Below are 24,496 nucleotides of genomic sequence, written 5' to 3' on the forward strand. Positions count from 1 at the left end.
GTAAACCACACTGGCTTTCCTTGTGAGTGTATAATAACAGTATGAGGCCTACCTCAGGTCAATACCCAATCCTGTAGAGTCCACTCTCCACCACACTACCTGTGTGCAGTTACCGGGCTGCGCACGTCAGGAGTGTCCCATGCGCAGCCCTCACATGTTTGCACACATGTTGATTACAAAAAATAACTAAAAGGTGACGGACATAAATGGTAACACCTCACTATTTATAATACTGCTGCCTTATCAGGCTGTTTGTGCACTCAAACTCCAGCACCCTTCACCTAATGGTGCCTCTGTAAACAGATCTGACAATTTATTTCAAACAAAAGGAGGTGCACTAAACATAGAATAGAGAGTCCAAAATATTTCTCTTTTTCTTCGTTTGATTTTTATTTCATAGATAATAGATATACAACAACAGCCAACGCGTTTGGTTCGTTTAAAGAAGATTTTAACGGAACTTCTTCAGGGCTTCAGATGAGAAGCCCTTTGTAGAGTGGACTATCAGATTTATGATAAAAATCTGTTGAATAACTCCCACAGGTTTTAACGAATATGCTAATTTGCATTGATAGTCGTTCAGCTTGATAAATGTAAAGCATCGATTATTCACCTTGATAAGCGATTCCTTATCATTCTCCGATTTGCTGACCGCTTATCAAGGTGAATAATCGATGCTTTACATTTATCAAGCTGAACGACTATCAATGCAAATTAGCATATTCGTTAAAATATTATAAATCTGATAGTCCACTCTACAAAGGGCTTCTCATCTTTAAAATGAATCAATGGTTTGTTATATATATCTAAACCATCAACGACCGACGTCTAAAGCCCTGAAGAAGTTCCGTTAAAATCTTCTTTAAAGGAACAAAACGCGTTGGCTGTTGTTGTATATCTGTGTGCATACGTATTCACGTGTAACTAGCAAAATGCCTCTCACCCTTGCTGCATCACAGCAGCCTTATCTTAAATGGTGGACACTAGTGGTAAGCAGGCTCAGTTCATTTATTATGAGTTTACCGGGGATGAGTCAAAAGTTATGAGCCTCCCCCACAGTAAAAAGTAAAAAACCAGGTGATCAAAAAGCAAAAAATCTGGGCGGATTAGATGGGCAGAACCATCTTCTCATAGTAGGTTTCACTGGGAGGTGGCCAAGCCCGGGGCCAAATTTCACAGCAACCCAGTTGGAAACTAAATCAAGTGTAGATATCTGCCAAGAAGAGCTTAAAAGGTTTTCGCCCTAAAAACAACCAATGCACAGTGTTCTGGAACTTTAACTCCTTAACTGAAATCTTTTCCGCCCCAGTGCTGAGTCAGTTTTTTTTATGTTTGGGGCACTTAATGCTTAAGCCTTCATAACTCTTTTCCACAAAAGGTCTTCAGGTGAAATTTGCATTCTTTTTCCCTCACATGTTTGGAATTCTAAAGGTACCTAAAGTTTGTGGATTCTCCTGGAGGTAACTGAGAAAATATCCAAAATATAGCAAAACCTCAGGCGAGGGTTTGAGAAACGTGTTGTGCAAGAAACTGTATAGTTTTTAGTTCTTTTTTAAATGGCATCAACAAAAGATTTGTTGTGCTAAAATCATCCTCTTCTCTGATTTCAGGAACAGACAGAGGAGCCGATTCCGATCCGGGTCGGAAGAGCACCGAACGCGATCCGGCCAGAAAAACTACGAGCAGTACGCATGTTTTCCGCCCGACTCGTACAGCTGTACGAGCGAGCAAGTACGATGCGAGCTACGTGAAATTCCCCGACCGAGTCGTTTCAAGGTCCGAACCGCTCCGTTCTTCTCGGCCTTAAGCTAACCGTGGCGTGCAATGGATGTGATTTACGACCGAGCCTGTAGGATGCACGCGTCGGACAGCTGGTGTGAGCCGCAGTGTCCGGCTTGCAAAACGTCCAGGAAGTTGCCTTTGGGGGTCCGCGTCGGACCCCCTGACACCCGCAGCCCTATGACTCGGACACATGGGGAGACCCAGGGTCCCCCCAACACAGGCATGTACGGTGCAGATGGCACCAACGCGTACCCACTGTAGGGGGCGCCCTTGTGCGAGACGTACCCATTCAGTCAATGGGAGCCCATGTACGCATTGTACGACCGGATCCCATTGACTTCTATGGGAGTCCGACCGAACCGAGTCCGGCAGCATACGGCTGCATCATACTTGCTCGGTCGGACTGCAGGACTCTGGCTCAGTCGGAAAACACTCCAGATCCGGCTCGGTCGGAGAGCTTTCCGACCCGGATCGGAATCGGCCCCAGAGTTGTAAAAAAACATTTTAAAACATTCTTATGGCAGTTTTTACGTTTTTCTAATTGGTATTCAGTTTTCCCTAATTTTAAATGACTCACATGACATTTTTTTCTCTAACGGTCGCATTTCGGCGAGGCGAACATGTTATGGTTTCTTGTATGTTCTGTTTGTAATCAGACATTGTTGTCTTGGTTAATTGGGACTATTTTCTTTGGCTATTTGGGACTATCCTTTCACACGCTATGAAGATATTATCAGTAGAGGTATTCTCACATTTCCTTTCCCGTTTTATATGACTCCGATGTAGACACACTTGACATGTTATCCTAATTAGCCCATATTTTAACATTTCCGCAGAATGTTCCCCTGACGAAGGGCAAGTTATGCCCGAAATGCATAGGGATATGTTGCATTAATCCTTTGGATGGAATGAAAAAATAAGTTGAATACATTTTCAATGAACTTAAATTGAAATGGAGTACTAAAGATTTTCTTCAAAATCTCGTTTGGAGTTTGTATTAATTTGGCTATACCGACGGGTAATATCATGTGGTGCGCAGGGGGACAACTCCCAACGGGAATTGCAGTATTGATGTTCATTTGAATCGCTGAGTTGTCCAGACAGCGAAGCCCCAGCTTGCACACAACAACTGTTTGAACTGTTTAAACATTGATTGACCAAGTGGTGGTGCGTACCCAAAACTTTATTGATCATCTGACATGGTACCAGGATATTGTTCTCCGAATAGCATGTGTCATAAATATCCTATTGTAAATTTCGTCAATAAAAATATCACCCATTGTACTTTCTAATATAAAATCCATCCCCAATGGGGCAACATTTTTGTAAACAATATTTAGAACACAATATTCACATCATGCAATGACCTGACATCCAGTCTCCCTTATTGAAATTCAAGCGGCCCAGTTAGAAACATTTTGTTCTCGATGCAGGAAAGATATATGGATGTTTATACACTAGAAATTGTTTGCACAGAGGAAGAATAAGTCTACTTGTTAAATTGGAATATCAATTGAAACAAAAAGTATTCACTGGACCCAAATTCCCAATTCCAAGATACAACATGAATCAAATTAAATGTTTTCCATAGTTGCTTAAAAAAGAGGCCTAAAGAGTGATATTTCAATTGCTAAATCAGATAAATGATATCCCATAACCGTATTTACTTTCCAGAGTCTGCTCATGAATCCTGAAACAAAGATATTCCCAATGTCACTTGCTTACTATACCTCCTGCAAAGACTCAACAACTGTGGTCAGTCGCACAATGGAAAATTTCAGAGGCCGATTTCATAAACAGCATAGTTGGCGTTAATTTGCCCAGTTTGCTATTTAGCACCTCACAACAGATTGCTCTTTTGCTTCTTTTTTCCTGTTGGTAAGTGCTGATAAGCACCAGAAAAACTAACTGGTTGTATTCTGTATACATAAATATATACCCAGCGGCAAAGTATTTGGAGCAACGTAATACTTCACAATGAAATGTAATATCAGCAATGTAGCCCCAGCTGATAAGACTAAGTTAAGGCAGGTGTATACGCACATCGCCATAGCCCGTACATTTGATCATAATTTATTTGTTGCAAATTGACCCCTTTTTGGGTGGTCATGCCCGGTTTTATATTTTTTTTCTACTTATCTGCTGGTAAACTGGAACAGTAGGACACTGCTATTCAGTGCCCAGTGTATGGGCTCTGATCCCTAAAACATATTGAAATTGCTTAAAACCTGTTTGGTTCATTTAACTTTACGATAAGACCTTAGAATATGGTGCAGAAATGCATCAATGGCATGGAAACTTAAATTCCACTTATGCACTGAAGCACCTATTGTACCATTCACTACAGTGGTACTGAAAACATGGCTTAGGCCTGCCTTATGTAGCCTGATTGCTGCAATGTGAAACATCCTAAAAACCTCAATTTTAAGTATTTGTAAGTCACTCCTATGTAAGTCTTGTAATCCACAGGGCACGTTGCATGATATTTAAAAGTAGGAGATGTAGAAGCATAATGTTACCATGTTCCTACAGTGAGAAGACCCCAAAGATATTTTTGCTGCTGCAGGCCTAGCTGTCAGTAAACAAGTGCCTCTTTTTGTCTGAGCACCCCCAACATTTTTGAACTGATGATGATGTTTTCTTGGGCTCTGGAATGCACTACACCCTGCTGACCAGGCCCCAGTGCATATGCCGGATATTTAACTTACCCATAGGTTTATAGTATATGGTACAAAGTGTACCAAGGCTAGTAAGTTAAATATCACTAGGAGACTGCTGCACATATTTTTCCACCATTGCAGTGACAAGGTGAAAACATGGCTCCAGGTCTGTCACGGCAGCCTAGACGGCAGCTTTTAAACTGCCAACCCGACATGGCAAAATAAACTCCCCTTGCCAGGTCAAACCTTTCTTTTTAATATTTATAGGGTACCCCTAACGAAGGCCTTATTGGCCCACAAGGCAGGGTGCTAAATATTAAAGGGCAGGACATGTTTCTTTTATATTTTGTATGTCCTGACAATGAAAACTTAAAATTGTTTATTTCAAAGGTACCTTTTAATACCAAGGTGACTTTGGAAAATCACCACTTTTGTGCACCAAACTTCTAGTAGTTGCTTCTTATTAACTGCAGAGGATTTCACCCATCAGTCTGTTGCCCTCCTGCTAAGAGGTATAAACGCTCCCAGAGAGGGGAACAAAATGTCTGCTGGGAGAAGGAGATGCAACCTCCACCTGCCAGGATGGTCCAGGGGCGGTGGCCATAGATTGCCCTCCTACAAAGGGACTACAACCTTTGAGAGGCAAATGTGAATCACACTTTAGCTTGTCTGCTACTATGTGCAGGTAGACAGGCTGACATCTTCTCCAGCGGGGGAAAGCCCGTTGCAGAACGAGTTTTCTAGGTGTGGTGCCTCATTATGCTGGACACACCTAAGGGGTCTCTGTCCCAGGGAAGAAGGTCCCCGACATCTTAAATTTGGGCAGAGAGATGCACTGTGGGATTGTTCAGTGAAAACCCCACAAGAAATGATGTGAAAGTGGGTAAGGTTTCCCCCATGGTATTTTAGCCCCATTGGCTAGTGAGCCCTCCCCACCTATAAACTTAAAATCAGCAGAAAATTAGCACCCCTGGCTTCTAGCCTCGGGACACTGCTGGATTCTGAAAGAACATAAAAATAACTGCACCTGCTGAACCAGTGAACCCCAGAGAAAGTACTGCACCAAGCAAGACCACAGCTGCTGCACCAAATGGACCAAGACAGGACTTTAGAAAGAGAAAGACTGCTACTGCTGTTAAACTCATGGAGAGAGGCCCAAAGGGCCGAACTTCTCCCAGTTGTGCCAAGAGCTAGTTGGCTAGCCTCCTCTTAATCTTCAGGTACACAAAACTGAAAGAAGCTCCCCATTCATAGAAAGATGTATGGGCTGGCACCAGTATCTTGAACTTCACTCTTGCCCGTATCAGAAGCCAGTGTAACTCCTTCAGATGGACCTGAACAGAGGCATTTGTCGGGATGTCTGTAGCATTCTACAACAACTGGTGTCTCTTAAGTAAGTACAGAAGAAGTCCCCAGTATAATATATTAGCGTAGTCCAGCCATGATGTTATAAAGGCATGGACTACCGTCTTCTGACACTGCGCAGTTGGCTGCACTAAAAGCTTTGCTTCTTGCACTCGAACATACGGATCCTGAATACCCCACCCTTATTGTGTGTGATTCATATTATTGTGTACAATCCTTCAACGATAATTTACATTAATGGTGTCAGGATGGATTAAAAGATTCTAAAGGCAACACAATCAAGCATAAAACGCTTTAGGGTAAAGCGGCGGACCTCAAAGATAGGTTGCCACAGGCTCATGTTATATGTACATTGAGTCATCAGCATGTGGGAGTACACGTTGTAGGGAATTCTCTGGCTGATGAAGCGGCCAAATCTGCAGTTGTGACTGCTACTGTTGCTGCAATTACTCATTCTAACAAGAATAGATGGCACACCTTTACCTAACAGTTTTTCTTCTAAATCTACATACCACTTAAGTGAACAAAACAACCCTTTTGTAACTATTCCATGAGTTGGCAATTGAGTTATTCCCACGAAGACTGAAGACTAGCTTTAGTAATAGCTGCGCATGAAGGTGTTGCTTCTGCACATGCAGGTGTGGCAGCCACAATTTCACTGCCACAGCAACATTATTGGTGGCAGGAGTTATATCAAAACAATGTCCTTAGTCAACAAATTAAAGCCTCCACTGTGGCGTGTCCACTTGAGGCACACCTGTTAATTTCTAACAAACCTTTGGGCTGCATTTATTTGGACCATTGCGGTCCTTTTATTTTGGATATTGCATTTAAATTTACCTTAGTTGCAGTTGACTCTTGCTCCAGGTTCCTCTGGGTTTGGCCACAGCATTCGACTGACGCTTACACTGTTATTTAAGACATGCAAGTTTTCATCAGGACACATGCATGCAGTACATTCCACTGGAATGAGGGACCGGTTTCTCGTAAAATGTATCGGGATACTACGGCGTTCCTGGGTGTACAGGTGCATTATTCTTCTCCATATAGGCCCAAGGGGAATTCTGTTGTGAAGAGGATGAACTGTGTCTTAAGCAGTTCTTACCAGCTAGATTATTAGGAACAGGGCATTATAGAATACACCACCTTTATGGGGTGCAGGAAGCCGTAAACAACCTCTCTAAAAGATCACTAGGTGGCTGGACCCCATATCAAGTCCTTTTTGGCATCAACATGTACGTTCCCGACCTTGACGGTTCAGACATTGTGGTACAAGTGACACTCTTTCACGTAAATGATCGATGTGCTGTCTTACAGGATCTACAAAACTTCTGTGATGCCCAATTCAATGAGCAGTTGAAGACATCTGCCTCTGAAGAAATCAAGGAGAAACCAAAACCTCCAGGCTGGATTCCGAAAGTTGGAGATCTCAAGAACTGTAATGTTGCCTCTGCTTCCTAGTTCCAAAGATAATCGTTTTGTCTCTATTGAACACATCAAGTTACATCATTTGGCCGATTCTCAACAGTAGGCCACAAGGGGTCCTTGGTAGTTTCCTGACTTCTCTCGCTACCGTACAGGAAACTCCTTTAGAGCCAGTGAGCTCCACCAATGCTGTTTCTCCCCAGCATGCACTACAGGTAATTCCTGCATTCGCTACAACTGGCAGCAACTCTACTGAAGTGAGTACTGGCCTTACTAATGCATCTTCTGCAACTGATGTCATTTATACAGATCCATCTTTTTTTTGGATCCACCTCTTCTGGATTTTTCCAGTCCTATTGCGATACCCGATGCACCAGTTTTTCAACTAACGGTTTCTAGGTATTACCAGTAGTGAGATGATTTTTCTTCTGAATCCTTTGACAATTCGTCTGTTCTAGACACTCCTTCTGGACATATATGTGTTTTCTTTTCATGGTTGAAATGAGCTTATCTGGTCCCGCCTTAGTTATATGTTTGAATAACACTTTCCTTAGTTTACCTATTTCTGTGGTTCGGATTTGTAAAAGTTTTTTTTCTGCTGATTAATGGCCACTACCTTCCAGAACGCTCTGCTACACAACTGGTCGACGGAGTGTTGGCCCCTACTCTTCTTCACATAAGCTAAAAAGAGACTTGTCCATTGTGAGCATGTCAGCTGTTCCAGTAACTGATGGCATTGTTTGGGATAGAGGGCCAGATGTACAACCTTAGTAATTTGCGACTCACAATTGGCGCTCGATTGAGAGTCGCAAATTGCGAGTCGCAATTTACCATGTACAACAGTGTCAGAGACACTGATTGCGATTTCCAATGGGGTTGCAAAATGCAAGGCTCATTAATATTAATGAGGCACTCACATTTTGCGACCCCATTGGGAATGGCTGGCCCTCCCAGGGATGGTGGCCTGCTGGGCTCTGCAGACCACCATGTCTGGGACTGCTTTTAAATAAAGCAGTTTTTTTGTTAATTCAGCCCGTTTTCCTTATAGGAAAACGGGATGCATTTGAAAAAATTAAAATGAACGTTTTTGTTTCATTTTTTGAGGGTTGCAGTGGTCCCTGGGACCACTGCCTGCCCTTAAAAAATATTTTTGCACGCACTTGCAAAGGGCAAAGGGGCCCCTGGGGACCCCTTCCCATTTGCAAATGTATTACCACCTACTTGAAGTAGGTTGTAATTGCATGTGTTTGCGGTTGCAAAACATTAGTACATGGGTTAGAGAGTCGCTATTTGGAAGAGAACGCCCCTTCCAAATACCAAGTCTCTAAACACTTTTTTGCGAGTCGCAATTCATTTGGGACTCGCAAAATCGTGTTAGTACATGGCCATACCAATTTTAGGATGCACAAACGGTTCGCTAACCCGTTTGTGCATGCTAAAATTGGTCTTACATCTGGCCCAAAGTTCCTTACGACAAATTCGGCCCCACTGGATCCTGCAGATACCATATGTGTCTAAAGTTCTGTGGGGGATGTAATAGTATCTGGGTTGCATTCTGATGATTGGGATGTTGCAACTGTAAACTCCATGCTCTCCGAGCGGGAATATTATACTGTTTTCGAATCAGAGGATTTATACCTTAATTCTGCTAAATATGCTGAAATGTTCTGTTATCACCATTATGAACATCATTATTTGCATCAAACAAGTGTTCAACATACCATTTTTAATTACACACAGTGGGAACATTGTCCAACTCCCCCACAAGGGAGTTCCAAAACATGCAAAGGCAAATTCACACACTTTTCAGGATATGACAAGTTAGATCCATCATCCTTTTTATTTCAAACTCATCCCTACACTACCCAAAAAATACATGCTCACACAAAACTAAGCTCATATATATGGACTCATTTGTTACCCAGTTGGCTATCAAAGGCTATGACTATTGGCTAGTTCAGGGGACGGAAACCTTGTTCGGAACCTGTTTAACCCAACACAAATGAATTTTCTGAATGACATGTTCAACAGACCACGTGTCTAGGATTTTCTAAAATTAAACATATGAATGCACCCACTATTTCTTCCATTGGCCGGTTTCAAAATTGGCAAAATTCAACAAATTACACTGGAGACCATCTCAATAGTATGTTGCATACTGGTACATTTAATTCCACACTTTCAATTCCTCATGGGTGGTTATTGTTGCCTCTGGACATGAATGGTTGTCATGCACGTTTTTTAAACTCCACACCAGCATTTAAAGCGGGCAGACCTGACCCTCGTTCTTTCCATTCACAACACTCAGGAATAGTCATTACCTATTCAGTGGGGAAATGATGTCAGCAGTGGTTAGACCACTCCACACTATCTGCAGTGAAACACTGTAATGAAATTTAGAAATTGTCATAAATGGAAGCTGCCGCACGTTTAAGACAAATTGATAAATATAATTTGAATAAAGTGTTTGCTGTAGTTGATAATAGTATTAAAATGTTGTCTTCTCGCATTTATAATCTGTATATCATTGTGTCATCTGTTATCAATATCATGCAGAGTAACATGTCTACATCGTACCATGGCCAAAGTTAGCTGAGATCCGTCATGCAGTTTAGCTGGACCCTTCAAACCCTTAAGAATGGTTGCTTACCTTGCTGTTACCTTAATTTCAGCCACCTATTCATGCCTTTCAATCTGACACATAAATAATGGCTCATGGCAAAAAAAGACGCAACCTACACAATGTTACATCTCAGGAAGTTAGAAAACCTTCCTTTCACTACAGCAGAAACACCATCCTCTGTATGGTTAATACATAGCGTGATATCTTTGCCAATTTCATCATTTCAATTTACAGCCTGCATGAAACATTTCCCTTTCAGTGGATATAAGCCCATAGGAGGCAGCTTCATTTATGAACTATGGTAACTCCCATTTTCTTACCGCTGCGAACGTGCCAACAAAGAGGTTTTCCTTCCTGGAAAGGAATGCGACTCTTCTGTTGAACATTCATTCGTTTGCAAACATGTTATCATTCACAGCGCATGCAATGCTTTGATTTGAATTTGGCCTGTTATCTCAGAGGCATACCAGCCCCTGCAATGCACCCATTAATTACAGTCCTTTCAAATGGAAGTAATTTAATGTTAAGTGATCAAGACTGCTGTGGGATGCGCACAAGCATTCCATACATTTTATCAGTTTTCCAGATAGTGACCTGCTGTAACAATATCCTCTTCTCTCCCACCCAACAGGGTATGGACCGTTCGTTGTGGCCTTCCATTCCAACATTGAAGGCAGATTTTAACAGCCAAGCAGACTCAAAGTACTATTGTTTCATAAAGAAATAGTCCTAACATCTGCTCTAGAATATTTTGAATTACAAGTCGCTAGGACATCCAGTGAGATACAGTCCTTAAACACTAACCTCCCATTACATTTCTGCAAATTAGTCTATCGGATTTTTAATGTATCCAATACTGCTGGCCTGCTCTGTTTCTTTAAGGTTGTGGGTTCTGGCTTAGTCAGTTCCTTCCAGACAATCTTTGAAGTAATACCAGCTTTTATTCATTTCAGTGTATTATGTTTTTTTCCGCTGCTGTTGTTCCTCATTTGCAGCATTCTGGTATTATTTTTGTTAGTACGCAATGGATGTTGTCTTTGCCAGCCCACTGGACCTACTATTGCTCCAGCTGTGCTGTGAGCGCATGTTTTGATTCTTTGGATTTCTTTTGCTCCAGGAATTGGAACTTAAATGGTCACTGTCATTTCGTCCAGGTTGATTACCTGCGTTCAACCCGTGTTTCACTGTCTCTGGGCCCCTTCGAATGGGTACTAGATGTTTGCCTAGCTCTACCGACGCCGGCTCCCGTGGACATAGACCTGTTAATGAGTCTATTAGTGACCCAATTTTAAAGTTGTCACATGGGCCTGTAGCTTTTTCAGAATGCGAGATATGAGCCACGTCTTTCAGCAAACACGCCTGCTTCTGCACACAGGTTATTGCCAATGACTTGAATAACACAAATGCAGGTTAGCCAGTTACTTTCTCACCATTGCCTGAGACCCAGGGGCTTATTTACAAGCTCCTTGTGCCACCGGTATGGCACTTTTTCCCATATTAAATGTGATGCACCGGCAGCACAAAGGGCTTGAAAATAAGACCCCCAGGTTCATGTCTGTTCCCTGGAGTTGGTGAACTGGGCTGTTGAACAACCATCTGCTGTGGAGATGGAATCTGTTCTGGATTCAATGGCTTTTGAGCTGGTGAAAGACATCCCTCTGCCATGCTTTAATTCGGCTACCTTTTCAAAATTATCATGTTGCGTTTTTTATTACGATTATAATCTTTTTTTTATAATGTGCTTATTAGCAACATTTGAAACTTGCTTACTTTATGACTTTAGTCCTTATATTCAATTAGTTGTCACATTAGTGTCCCAACCAAAGGGGGAGTGTTGTCAGTCCCCTCTAAGGCTCACTGTCGTTTTCCCTTTCGTTACCATAACTGCACATGTTGTAGGCTGGTTTTGCTTTGCACACATTACAAAGTAACATGTTTGTTTTTGTGCCACACTATTATTTTAGAAATAGGTTGCACATGTTTTATTATTCAGCTCTTTTGCTGGGATTCAGTCTAAACATTTCATGCAAGGTCAAACAACATTGTGCCTTGTTTTTCTCTGTGGTTGGACACTAACACTCAGACATAATAGAGATAGAGCTGCTGTATCAAGTAGGACATTTCTTATCATATAAGCCGAGACTTGATATTTTGAAAACAGTAGGGAGTATTTCTAGCAGAGAAAAGGTCCTGTGACGAGAACGTGCCAGCTCTGTGCAATCTGAGATGCACACCAGTAAATGGCAAATGCCAGGTATTGAGCCTGGTACCATCACAGAGATCTTTGTTATATAATTGTGAGGCTAGAGCACATTAGTTTTAATAAATATTGTAAACTGTTCTCGTGTCTTATTTCTGTTTATTTTAGACATGCTTGAGTGAGAAAATGAAAGGTGATGACCTGTTACCACAGTTCCCTGAGTAACTAGAGTGTTGTGTACTGTAACTCTGGAAAGGTTAGGAGGGCAGGTAAGGCACTATGAGCTAGTCTGGATTTGGGCCCATAGGTACTGATGTGGTTTGGTGACTCAGTCCCTACACTCAAAGGTCCTGTGGTCCCAAGAATAGTTCTGTTCCCAAACAGAATCCCTGCAACAGAGACTGTAGTTTTTGGTTGAAAAGATTGTTTTTTGTTTTGGTGTTGTGTGGGTGTTACATTGACACTCTTTCATTTTCTTAGGGATGGTGCCTGGCGGTCTCAACCACGGTTCATTCCAAGATGCTGAAAATGCTACAAATAGGGTATGTAATGCAATCTCCAAGATTACTAACAATGGGTTTGTCAACCTATGATCTGGCACAGGTTTTGCAACTGTTTCCTCCCTAGATGCTGATCCATTTGGTAATCACTCTTGTGGATGTTGATAGACACATGCAGGTAGGCATCTTCCAGATCCAGTGACATCATAAATTTACCAGCAGAATTAGGGGAATGATGATCTGCAGGGTATCCACCTTGAGAAGGATGTCAGATTCATACATGTTGACATTCTAGAGATTGATGATTATCTGAAACTTCCCCAATGATTTTTCCACCAGGCGTAGTTGTGGAAACACATCCAGGCCCCGCTCGAAGATGGGAATGGAAAGATGGCTGTCTTTGCTAGCAGTACAAAAGACTGTCCCAGAGTAGGCCAAGCAGTGACCATGAAGTGAGCAGAATCTCTAAGAATTCCAGTCCAACCGTACATCCAGGGAAGCTGAAAGATTACCATAAAACAGGTGCTCCGTCTTGGATGCATAGTCACAAACACTATAGAGGGCTTTGGGAGAACTGCAGAGTAATGAATGCCCACATCCTTCTGACAAGACTGACCCTTAGAGTTGTTGTAGGACTTGCTGCACCAGACATCAGGATAAGAAGATAAACCCCCATCAAAAGGAAGATTGGAAATTAAACCCTTTGCAGAGGAAGCTGGTGGAAGGAGAGGATTCTCTTTAGCCAGAAATGGAAGTGGGAATTTACAAACCATAAACACCAGATACAAAATGTTATCCGAAGTCTGGCACTCACAAAGTCAGTGATTAATTTGGGAATTGGGACACTTACCAACTTAATAAACACACTCTGGTTATGTCTAGGCCTGGGCTAAATTTCCGTTCCGCTCGCGGAAATTGCGATAATTTGACATTTTCGCGTTCCGCGGAGAGCGCGAAAATGTCAAAATTTCCGCATTCCGCAGCTTGGCGATAATTTGGTTCTTGCTCGCGCTGTAAAATAATACATTCTCTCTCGCGCGCGATCGCCTTACCTGAATCCCCGCGTTCCCCAACAAGTTTTCCCGATCCGGTCGCGTTCTCCACGAGATGTTGGATTGTTGGTAGCCATTTGCGCTGTCTCGCGACAGTTCGCGCCCGCAGTAACGTCATGCGGCGCGCGATCACGTCTTTCTTCTCGCGATCATGCACTGCGAGAAGAGTGAAAACAAGATGGCCGCGCCCGCAAGCAACCGCATGGGTAAGTTGGCGAGCCGCGAACACGCAGAAAATACTGCGAACGGGCGTGAAAAAAACTTCCGCATCTTCGCGATATTTCCAAGTGTTTGCGGAGATTTTAAACATTTTCGCGATAATTTGCGAAAGTCGCTTTCGCAAATTCCGCCCACCCCTAGTTATGTCTCAATGCAAATATTAGTGAAACTCTGATCGAACCCTAGTCAGGTGAGAGGATCATGGTGTACTTGTGTGCAGTGCTGTAAATATATTGTCTGCTAGTACCTGTGTCTATAGTGATTCTTGGGTGAAGAGATAGCAGTTAGTTGGGCGGAATGGATAAAAAATGTTGATGATGTCATAAAACACCTTGCAGAACAGGTGATGGCAAAATAATCAAATATCTAAAGAATCCTGTGAGGGATAGTGTAGCTGATGTAATTTAAAAAGTTCCCAAAACAGGAAATAGTCTCTTACAAGAAAGTGAAAGACATGCTTGCAAAGAAATTTGACTTTTCCACAAATGTTGACGACTAGAGGTGCATATTCCATAAGGTCTCACAAGTCTGGGAAAACTACTCAAACAATGCAGGTTCAGTGAATTAAATGACGAGGCAGCCATGAGACTGAGCATCATAGATCGATGCCTGTCAAAATCATTTCTGAAATGCATGCTAAAAAGAAAACACACTTTGGATTATATGTTAGCGACGGCTAGAGCAGGAGAAAAAGCGGAAAAATGGCTGCCATAGAAGCTAGAGAACATCAGCCAGAGATCGTAATGGCCATGATGAGTCAATGCTTTCAAGAAGAGAAAACACGAACACAGCATCAGAACACCAGAAAGAATGTAAGCACAAAGGGCCTGATTTAGATCTTGGTGGATGGGATACTCCGTCACGCATGTGACGGATAGCCGGCAGCTGTGTTACAAGTGCATTATATCCTATTGCACTTGTAATATAGCGGACGGGATATCCATCACTTTTGTAATGGAGCATCTCATCCGCTAAGATCTAAATCAGACCCAGTCTGCTGGTAATGTGGGCTAATTCCCAGCCATGGGCCAAGTACAAAAGCTGTGGGAAAGAGAACAATTTCAAATAGGACCATAAGAAACTGCGACACACCTCCAGATCTGGAGGGAAGGATGAACCAGAAGAACGAATACGAGGCACCACATAAGGGCTATGGCCTCCACATCTAGCGATCAGAATCACCCTCTGCTAGATCTGCCACTTTAAGAGCAACCACCCTCGGAAGTAAAGAAGAAGATATTTTGATGCTATCAGACACAGCAGCAATGGAATGAGCTTCCTCAGCAACACTTTTGATAGGATTCAATTACATTCATAATAGACATTGGAGCTTCTGTGAATGTCATGGGGTTCAATCAACTCAAGAAACTGAAAGAGAAACCAAAGCACAAATCTACACATGGGTGGATGTGGATCTCTTAGTCTGCAGAGACAAGTTCGCAGTTTGCACACAGCATGAAGGGAGAAGAGTCACCACGGACATCCACATATTGGGAGGTGAGGTACCTGCGCCATGTATTTTTGTGTTTCAAGAATGTGACCGCATTAGAGCTGGTGAGGAGGAACCCCAGGGCTCATAGGGAAAAGCTATCTCTCCTATGCAACCCAGCTGAAATTAAGAGACGTGAGTGTATCGGGGTGAAGGTGGATGACCGCGTGTCTCTTCCTCGACAGTGGGGCATCGATAAATGTGATCTGTATGGAAGAGGTCCAAAAACTGAAACCTTCGCCAGTTCTTGAGAAATCTGACATACTCTATGGCACGTGAGTGGCATCAAGCCCTCTGAAATGCGAGGGATCTTTCAAAGCAGGTCTAAAATACAAATCATCATCCCTAAAGACCAGGGCCAGACTGGCCGTAGCGGGCACCGGGCAATCCCCCGGAGCGCCGCACGGGTGGGGGCCGGTTTAGGGCCCCTGGGGGCCGTTTTTGTTACAGGCCCGTTTTTGCAGCATAGCTGCAAAATCGGCCCTGTAACAAAATCGGCCGAAAACCGGGCCTGGCAAAGAGCTCGGTGGCACCCCCAAACGCCGGGGGGGTTGGGGGGTGCGGCCGAGCACTTTGCCAGGGCTGGTTTTGGTTCCCAGTCCGGCCCTGGTAAAGACAAAGATTCCTGTACTGGAAGGAAGAATGCCTGCAGCATACCTTCTAAGTTTTCCCACAGTGGAGAAAATGTGACTAATCTCCATCAATTGCTCGTTATAAGACAAAGGAACAATTCAACAGAAATTTCCAAAACTACTCAGTGTGTTAGGCAAAAGGAAGGACACACGAGTTCAAAACACAACGATGAAACAATAAGGCCATTACAAACTAATGGGGTAACCCAAAATGCGTCAAAGGACCTGGGTGTCTTGAAGAGTATTTGGTTCTCTCGTGTGTAACAATTATGTGAAATTTTTTTTAGTGACTTAGCTAACTAATTTCAAAAAGTCACAACCTCTTTGGTCTTTCCAAGGGTTGTATGATGTTACAACGCATTCCGTTGCAACGCATGCCTTTACCACACATGCGTTACAACGCGAATGCATTTCCCACGCATAACCTTTACCACGAATATTCCTTTACCACGCATACTTTTACAAAGATTTTCGTTGTAAATTCATGTATGGTAAGGGCATACTCTTGGTAAAGGTTATTCCCCCGCCCCTAAACCCTTCTTACAAATACCCCTCCCCTGCCCTTAACCCTAAAACCGGACCCCTGTTTTTTTTTCTAAATCTAAAATTCCCCTTACCTCTCCACGTCATCTCTTCTCAATGTTCTTCCGTGTTGACGTCGCACGTCGTTAAGAGGAAACGGAAGTGTCTTTCCGTTTCCTCTAATGACGCCGATTGCCTCCCGATTGCCTCCACATAGAAACTTCAACAGGTGCGTTTTTTTTGGGGGGGGGAACCCCCAAGCCCCCTGTTTTTTTAACGCTTTTTTGGGGGGGGGAGACCCCCCCAAGCCCCTTTTTTTATGTTTACCATTCAACACACATGCCTTTACAACATATCTTGTAGTAAAGGTATGCGTGGTAAAGGCTATTCGTTGTAACCACGCATGCGTTGTAATGCATGCGTGGTTAAGTTATGCGTGGAAACGGCCGCGTTGTAGTGGCTGTTTCCCCTTTCCAAGGAGGGATGTCCGGACCTTTTGTTGTCCTTACTGAGACAATAAGGCCAGCAGCTCAATGTCAAAACAAGCAGCCTTTCACCTGCAGAAAGCAGCTGAGAAGCCTACAATTCCAGTTTTTCAACGAGCCAGGTTAGCACTCGGGCATCATAACCAAGCCAAGACAGAGCTCAAATGCACTTCGTTGCATCCCACTTGATTGACATATAAAGCCGACATTACGCACTGCGCTTGGCAAGGAGGTGAAACCCACCCACCCTAGTGCTGGAAATGGATTATGACAGCTGGTATTCCCAGTCAGATCCCTGTCAGGGTTTTAAGCTAGATGGGCAGCCTGGTACCAGTCTTGGAAGGGCACTCTCCTCGTGTGAGTAAGGACTGAAAAGAGCACGTGGATGAGGAGGTAATGCACTTCGATTAGTATTATATGTGCTTCCTCTCCCATTGGCTTTAGGTCTTTCTGAATGCACTGAAAACATAGTGACAGAATTTCTACAAAGTTAACTCCTCAATTTCAATTTAAAGAATTTTAAGTAGCAGTTATCCATGTTCCCTGACAATATTGTGTTTGTTTTCCGTGGTGCTCCCATTCCTGGTTGGTTTTGCCATGTGTCAGCGGGCTGTGGAGAACTTGTTTGATACAATCCTAATAGAGACATTAGTCCTCAGAAGTCAGGTTGTCATCACTGCTTTTGATCATTATGACACTGGAGAAAGCTATCAATGAGCACAAAACCTAGTCTTTCTTTTCCAGTCTGTAACGCGGGACACATCCTGTCAGCACCTGATTCTATTCTTCAGCAAATGGAAGGAAAAGGGATCCTCCCGCCTTGATAAATCTTTAGTTCTCCTGATAACAAAACCAGCAGAATTCTATCGCAGCCCAGGGAGCACAGAGCACCTGTGTCCATTGAGAACTGCTGTCTGAACTCTCCCAGGTGAAGATCTGAGTGGGAGAAAGCTGACCCTAATCTCACCAGTGCAAGCAATATCAAAAAAACACACGGATTGCTTGATTGGATCTAACTCATAAATTGATGTATGTTTGTCTTTACACATCTGAAATCAGGAAACTACTGCATGCGTAGTTAAAACGACGAAATCAATTATTTAACACTAGTTTCAAAGCGCAAAAATGCACCCTTGAGTCCAAAATGAACCAGAGGAAGCGTTTTGTGCTGTTGTACTAAATGGAACAGGACAGGAACAGCAGCAGCCAGCAACCGCTCGCACTCTGTTCTTGGACTTATGGATTGACATTTTTGCCACAAATTACTCCAAATTATGGGAAAGGCGTAATTGCATAATTTTCAGTAATTTCACGTCACAAGAGTAATGCAAATTTATTGAAATTACTTCAAGTACTCTGGCATAATCACAATTTCACCTAGACCTAATTGTTATGTTAAAAAAAAACATAACCCTTTACTTCCACAAAGCAATGTGACATGTGTGCACTTGCTGACTGGAGAACTCCTGGAAGACTGGACTTAAGAGTCCAGAAGGGGTGTTGATTGACGTTGCCATGACAGGTTTGCGTTACTTATTTCAACCATCATCCTTATCTATAATGTATGATGTAGATAGTACAGAAATGTAACTGTACACAAACTGCAGGTGTAACCCTAAATACATGTGTACCGATCAGACTAGTGCTTATCACATGCCCATGCCTTCAATATTCATGAAAACACATTAAGCAGACTCACCATACCATAAAATCAAGGGGTTCATTCAGAGTTTGATAGGTGAGCCGCTGGCCCGCCAGATTTAGAAATCTCTGCTTACTTGACAGGGATCTCTGTGCCTTCAATGGAACCTTCCCTGTGGCGACTCCATTGAAGGCACTGATCCCCAAGCAGGTGCCATGTTTTATGTAAACATGAGGCAAAGTTTTTTGTGTTTTTTGTTAGGAAATGCCTCTTTTTGTATGGTTACCCCCAAGTTCCTCTACTGATGCTGCTGGTTTTTCAACTCTGAGAAGGCACTGAGGCCTGATAAACAGACATCTGTGCCAGCGCCCTGACCCTAAAAGTGAATGTCGAATTGCCTATATCCAAATAGAAATGGCTAACTTACCTGAAAGTCCCTAGTAAATGGTATGCTGGCACCCAGGACATATAAGTTAGAGGGGTACTACAGGGCTTGCAGCACTGATTGTGCCATCCTGGAGGTCCCACAAGTGAAAGAAGTCCCCCAGTCTGCCACTTCAGACTGGCAGAGCAGTTGTGCACTACTAGTCCAACTTTCTCAATTAACACAATGGCAAAGCCACCCCTTCCCCTGGACATGTGTGTGAGTCACCCCTCTGGCAGGCCTACCGAGCCCTAAAGGCAGGGTGCAACACATGACCCAGGCAGGACATATACTTTTTCTATCCTGACAGTAAAATATGCAAAACAACCGTTTTTACTGTGGAACAAGTTGGTAACCCAATTGGCAAGCACAGGGTTACACACTGACCCCTCAGCTGTGCTAAATCCTGAATGGTGTGACCAAAGTGGTCACTCCAAGGTATCAAACTACTTGTTACATTAAGCCCGACTTGCATCTCAAGACGAAATTAATTTACCTTGTTGCAGTGTGCAGCTTTATCAAAGCTGCCACTTTGTTGCTTTTTAAACTCCTGTGCCTTCTCGGGCACACATGGAGCCTGCTCTACGAGATAGCTTTCTGCCCTCCTGGAGAGACATGCTAACGACTCTCAGGAAGGAGAGCAATGAGGGATTGCGAGCCAGGGAGATGTCACCTCCCTCCTGCAAGAAGCCACTGGGTGTCATCCCCAAAAGGCAAACTTCGAAGTTGAAGCTGCACTTGCAGGGCAGATGTGTACCATGGGGGGGTTGCTCCATTGTTGAGAAAGGCAGACTGGCACTGGAGGCAAATAGGATGCACAATCTGATGTATGTTTACAGACAGCTCTGTGTCAGACTGGGCACTGGTCAAAGGTTTCCAATGACAGAGCAGGCTGAGGCTCAACCAGCAATAATCTGGAGCTTCACCCACCTATAAATGGGGTGGAATGAACTGCTATTTTGGTGGTCGGGCATCTGCCGTTTTTGTCAGATATTTCAAAACTGTAAAACTCTAAAGGACACCACAAGTCAATATTCATTTACTATTTTTTTTGTGTCACACGCCTCTGCATTAGAATTTCCTGCGTTCTGCAGACCATTTCTTTGTAAGATTAGCAAAAAGTGTGTTGGCTTAGTGCTCAGCCATACATTTGACTTGTCTTGTGCATCTGAATGTAGACTTCTTGAGGACAATATTCCGATTTCTGTTAATTAACTTGCCATGGATGAGCTTAGTCAACTTGTAACCAGCAAATCTGGGACAGGCAGTTTGATCATCGCTCATTAGCAAGTGCATTTTTCTACTCTCAGATCCCAAGTGCCTTCATGGAAGGGGGAAAGAGAATAACCAGCAAGGTTTGAGCATCAGAGCTGTCCATACATAAAATAATATTGATTTGTGCATGTAATTATTTATTACTCTTTGTCTCCTTGGAGCCACGTGCAGAAAAAGGTACCTTTCTAAAAGTTACTCTTCCTAAATATATATTACAAATCCAACTTCACCCTTGAATTGAGCCTTTAATAAATATTTAAAAATGATAGCGATTTTCTAGCTGGTCCTAAACCCTAGATAGCAGCACTAATATTGCTAATTGAAGGCCCACTAGTAGTATTTAATTTATAGGCTCTGGGTATATGGTATATGTTAGACCTGTCAACCTTAGCATGGTCCACCACCCAACGTCTTGCCTTTCTCTTCTATTTTATGACCTTTCTTTTGCTGGTATTAGGACACTGCGCACTTTACCACTGCTAATTAGTGCTAAAATTATGGTGCTCCATCCTCTAAACATGGTAATATTGGAATATCCCTAATTGGCATATTTAATTTACTAATTTACTAATAAGTCCTTAGTAAAGTGTAGTACATGTGCTCAGTGCCTGTAAATTAAATGCTACCAGTGTGCCTGCAGCACTGGTTGTGCCACCCACTTAAGTAGCCCTTTAAAACATGTCTCGGGCTTGCCATTGCAGAGCTTCTGTGTGCCGTTTTGAACTGCCATTGTACCAGGCAAAATAAACCATTTGCCAGGCCCAAACTTTCTTTGTAGTACATGTCAGTCACCCCAGGGTAGACCCTAGACAGTCCTGAAGGCAGGGTGTAATGTACTTAAAAAGTGGGACAAGTCCTGATAGTGAAAATCTCATATTTGTTTCTCGCTACTGCGAGGCCTATCTCTTTCATAGGATAACATTGAAGTTGCTTTAATAGATTTTATAAGCGTGGGAAGAGATAATTCCTTCAATATTGGTATCTCCAGAATCACAATTTAAAATCCTAACTTATGGTGAAGTCGGATTTTAAATTTCAAATCTGAAAATGCCACTTTCAGAAAGTTGTCATTTTCATGCCTAAGCCATTTGGTGCCTGTGGCCTGTCTCTGGTCACATGACTGGGTGGGCAGTTGAGCTTTGTGTATTCCCCCTAGGCAGCTACACACAATAGGAGCTTAAGTGTAACTTGATGGGCCATCCTGGACAGGATGGGATTGAACAGCTGGACGAGGCCTCACTAACACCTGATTAGACTGTGTCCGCTCCACACACAAAGGCCTGCATATATGTGCACTTTGAAGTCTCCCCACTTGAAAGGCACAACCAGGTATAAGAACTGGACCTCAGACACTACCACTTCACTGCACTTCCCAACCTGTGGATACTCTGCCAGAAAGAATGACTGCTGTGCTGCTGAAGGACTGCCACTCTGCAGGACTGAACTCTGCTGGACTCCTGCTTTGCTGTGCTGACCTGTTGCCTGCTGCTCTTTTGCCTGGGTGAGAAGGACTGGACCTGCATATCTTGAACCCAGAATGATTCGAAGGGCTAGTTGGTTGGCCTCTTGATCGGAAGTCTCAAGGACATAAAAGACTTCCGACCACACTGCTTCTGTACCTGGATTGTGCCATCTGTGGGTCTACCCTGCCAAGTGGTGCAACACCAATCCTGGACCCTTGCTGAGCAATGCATCCTGGAGCAGAACTGATGCATCTCCTTGGCTGAATGGCGCATCCTCAAGCAAAACCGATGCATCACCGCTGCTGTGTGGATTCGACCCGTTGCAAAATACTCACATCGTCACCACTGCTCAGTGATTCTCCAGAGCAGATCCTCACATCACTCGTCTACGGCACCCTCGGCCACGACAACAAAAGCTCCGCATCGCAGCTTCACCACTCATCTGAACCAACGCATGGCCTCGACTGCGCAGTGCATCCCCGACACTAGTCTTCGCATCTCAAGCTCTGGCAACGGGATCCTCGACTTCGGCACAACATGCCCTTTCACCGCAGCCTCACCGCATCTCGGAATCAACGCATTGCCTTGTCTGCGTGACACATCACCGACACGAAGCCATGCAACACTCCACCACCAGGATTTAAGGTACTTTGTTCAGCTGGCCTAACTAGGTCCCTGTAGCTGATTTGTGAATTTGTCCTAGTCTGATGCAACCAGATATCCCCAATAGCGCTTCTTGCTATTGGGGCTATTCTTATGTCAAACTTAAAAATTCAATATCTCTGGTTCTACTGATTGGATATTTGTCGTTTTGGTCTTGTTTTATTTATTAAATTGTACTCTATCTTTTTCACAGTGTTAAGCTTGACTGCTCTGTGCCAAGCTACCAGAGGTTGAGCCCAGGTTAATATAGGGCTTGCATGCCTCTTACCCTGACTAGGATTGTGATTGCTGCTTGACCAGGGCTCATACTTCAGTCAACCAGCAACCCAATTTCTTACAATACACCACTATACAAGGGACTTATAAAAAATCAGGTATAAGCCATTTTTACCAGGTTTATTGAGGTGAGCACAAGCACTTTAGCACTGGTTAGGAGTGGTAAAGTGCACAGAGTCCTAGAGCCAACAAAAACTAATTTCAGCAAAATGTTGAGGGTAAGGGCAAAAGGTTGAGTGTAAAATCACCCTAAGTCTGAAAAGTCTAATAGAGTGATCACATGAGAGAGAGCATTTGAATGTGTGAGCATAGGTGTCTGTATGTGCAAACATGTGTGTATGAGTGAAAGAGAGAGAGAGTCTGTAACTGGTAGTGAGTAATATCGAATCAGTAAGCATGAATAAATCAGAATGAGTGATTGAAACTAAAACTGAATGCAAGCAAGTGAGTGGGAATGAATGAGAATTAGTGTAAAGGGCGAAAGACAGTTTTAGTGATAATGAATGAGAATGAATGTGAGTGTGAGCAAGAATGAGATGCTTCTGAGTTTGTCGTTGGCCCTGACATAGTGAAGGTGATTATTGTCTTACAGAAGAACCAAGGTCAAAATGCTAGTACTGGCCTACATTTTGTATTTATTTATTTTTTATTTAATGCGATTTTATATAGCGCGAACATTACCCGAAGGTGTCATAGCGCTTTACAAAAGAACCAGTTGCGTTACATAAGGACTTTGGATTATATGAGTTGCATAAGAGATATAAAACAGGAAAAAAAATAAAAATGTACAAGTGGAGCGAAAGGAGGGAAAAATTGCAAATGAACAAGTTGTAAAGTCACTCAAGGAAGAGATACAAACAGATAAACTCTTAAATCACATAGGAATGGTAGTAAGTACAATGATCTACTACATATACTAGTGGTTAGAGCGCTTTACAAAAGGACCAGTTACATTACATAAGGACTTCGGAGTACATGAGTTACATAAAAGATACAGACAGAACAACTCTAAAATCTCAAAAGAACAGTAGTCAGTATATACGCCTACTACAGATACTAGATGTTAGAGTTGCATATATACAAGTTTAAGATTTACTCAAGGAGAAGACACAAACAGAAATAAACTCTAAAGTTACATAAGAACAGTAATAAGTAAATATGTCTACTACAGATTCTAGTGGATAGAATTATATATATACAAGTTGCAAAACAACACTCAAGATTACATTTAAAAAGCGATTAGGGTTGGACAATTATATATTACAGAGCATGGCATTTACAAGCGTATCAGCGAGAACCAAGTAAGAAAAGCAGATAGGGACAGGAAAGAGGGAGAGAGCGAGAGAGAAAACAGAGATGGGACCAGAAGTATAAACAATAGTCACAAACAGGGACCAGATCCGTTGAGAAGGAGGATGATCGAGAGGTCGCCCAGCTGGAGACCAGTGGGGACGGAGGAACAGACCACGTTCGCAAGATGGTGGATCAAGGACAAGAGCGACAACAGGAGACGGTCCCAAATGGCGGGGCGCACACGAGTCCCAGTCCAAGAGTTAGGAGGGCCAAGTCCGGAGAAAGCCAGGGAGACGACCCAACGGAGGAGGAACAAGAAGGGGAAAGGAGCCAGACAGTCAGGGAGGCCCCCCTTCGAAGCACAGCTGTGCCGTTCATGTGCACAGGACCCGGGCAGCGGGAGCAAGAATGTCCGATCCATTCTTCCAGGTCGAAGGAGGACCGACACAGGCTCCAGGGCAACATTAGCCCTCCTCAACCACTGCCGGCTTTCAGAGGACCCTAGT

The 24,496-nt window shown here is 43.2% G+C and overlaps 1 protein-coding gene across 1 annotated transcript in view; it reads left to right on the forward strand.

Moving 5' to 3' along the window:
- The window catches only part of LOC146866082 (uncharacterized), a 666,825-nt gene that overhangs the window by 212,683 nt on the left and 429,646 nt on the right, over positions 1–24,496 (forward strand). Inside the window, exon 6 of the mRNA XM_085633172.1 lies at positions 12,536–12,597. Coding sequence (XP_085489298.1) covers positions 12,536–12,597 — 62 coding nt within the window. The remainder of the gene's footprint in view (positions 1–12,535; positions 12,598–24,496) is intronic.

Source organism: Triturus cristatus, chromosome 2_1 (genome assembly GCF_964204655.1).
Source record: "Triturus cristatus chromosome 2_1, aTriCri1.1, whole genome shotgun sequence".
Lineage (NCBI taxonomy): Eukaryota > Metazoa > Chordata > Amphibia > Caudata > Salamandridae > Triturus > Triturus cristatus.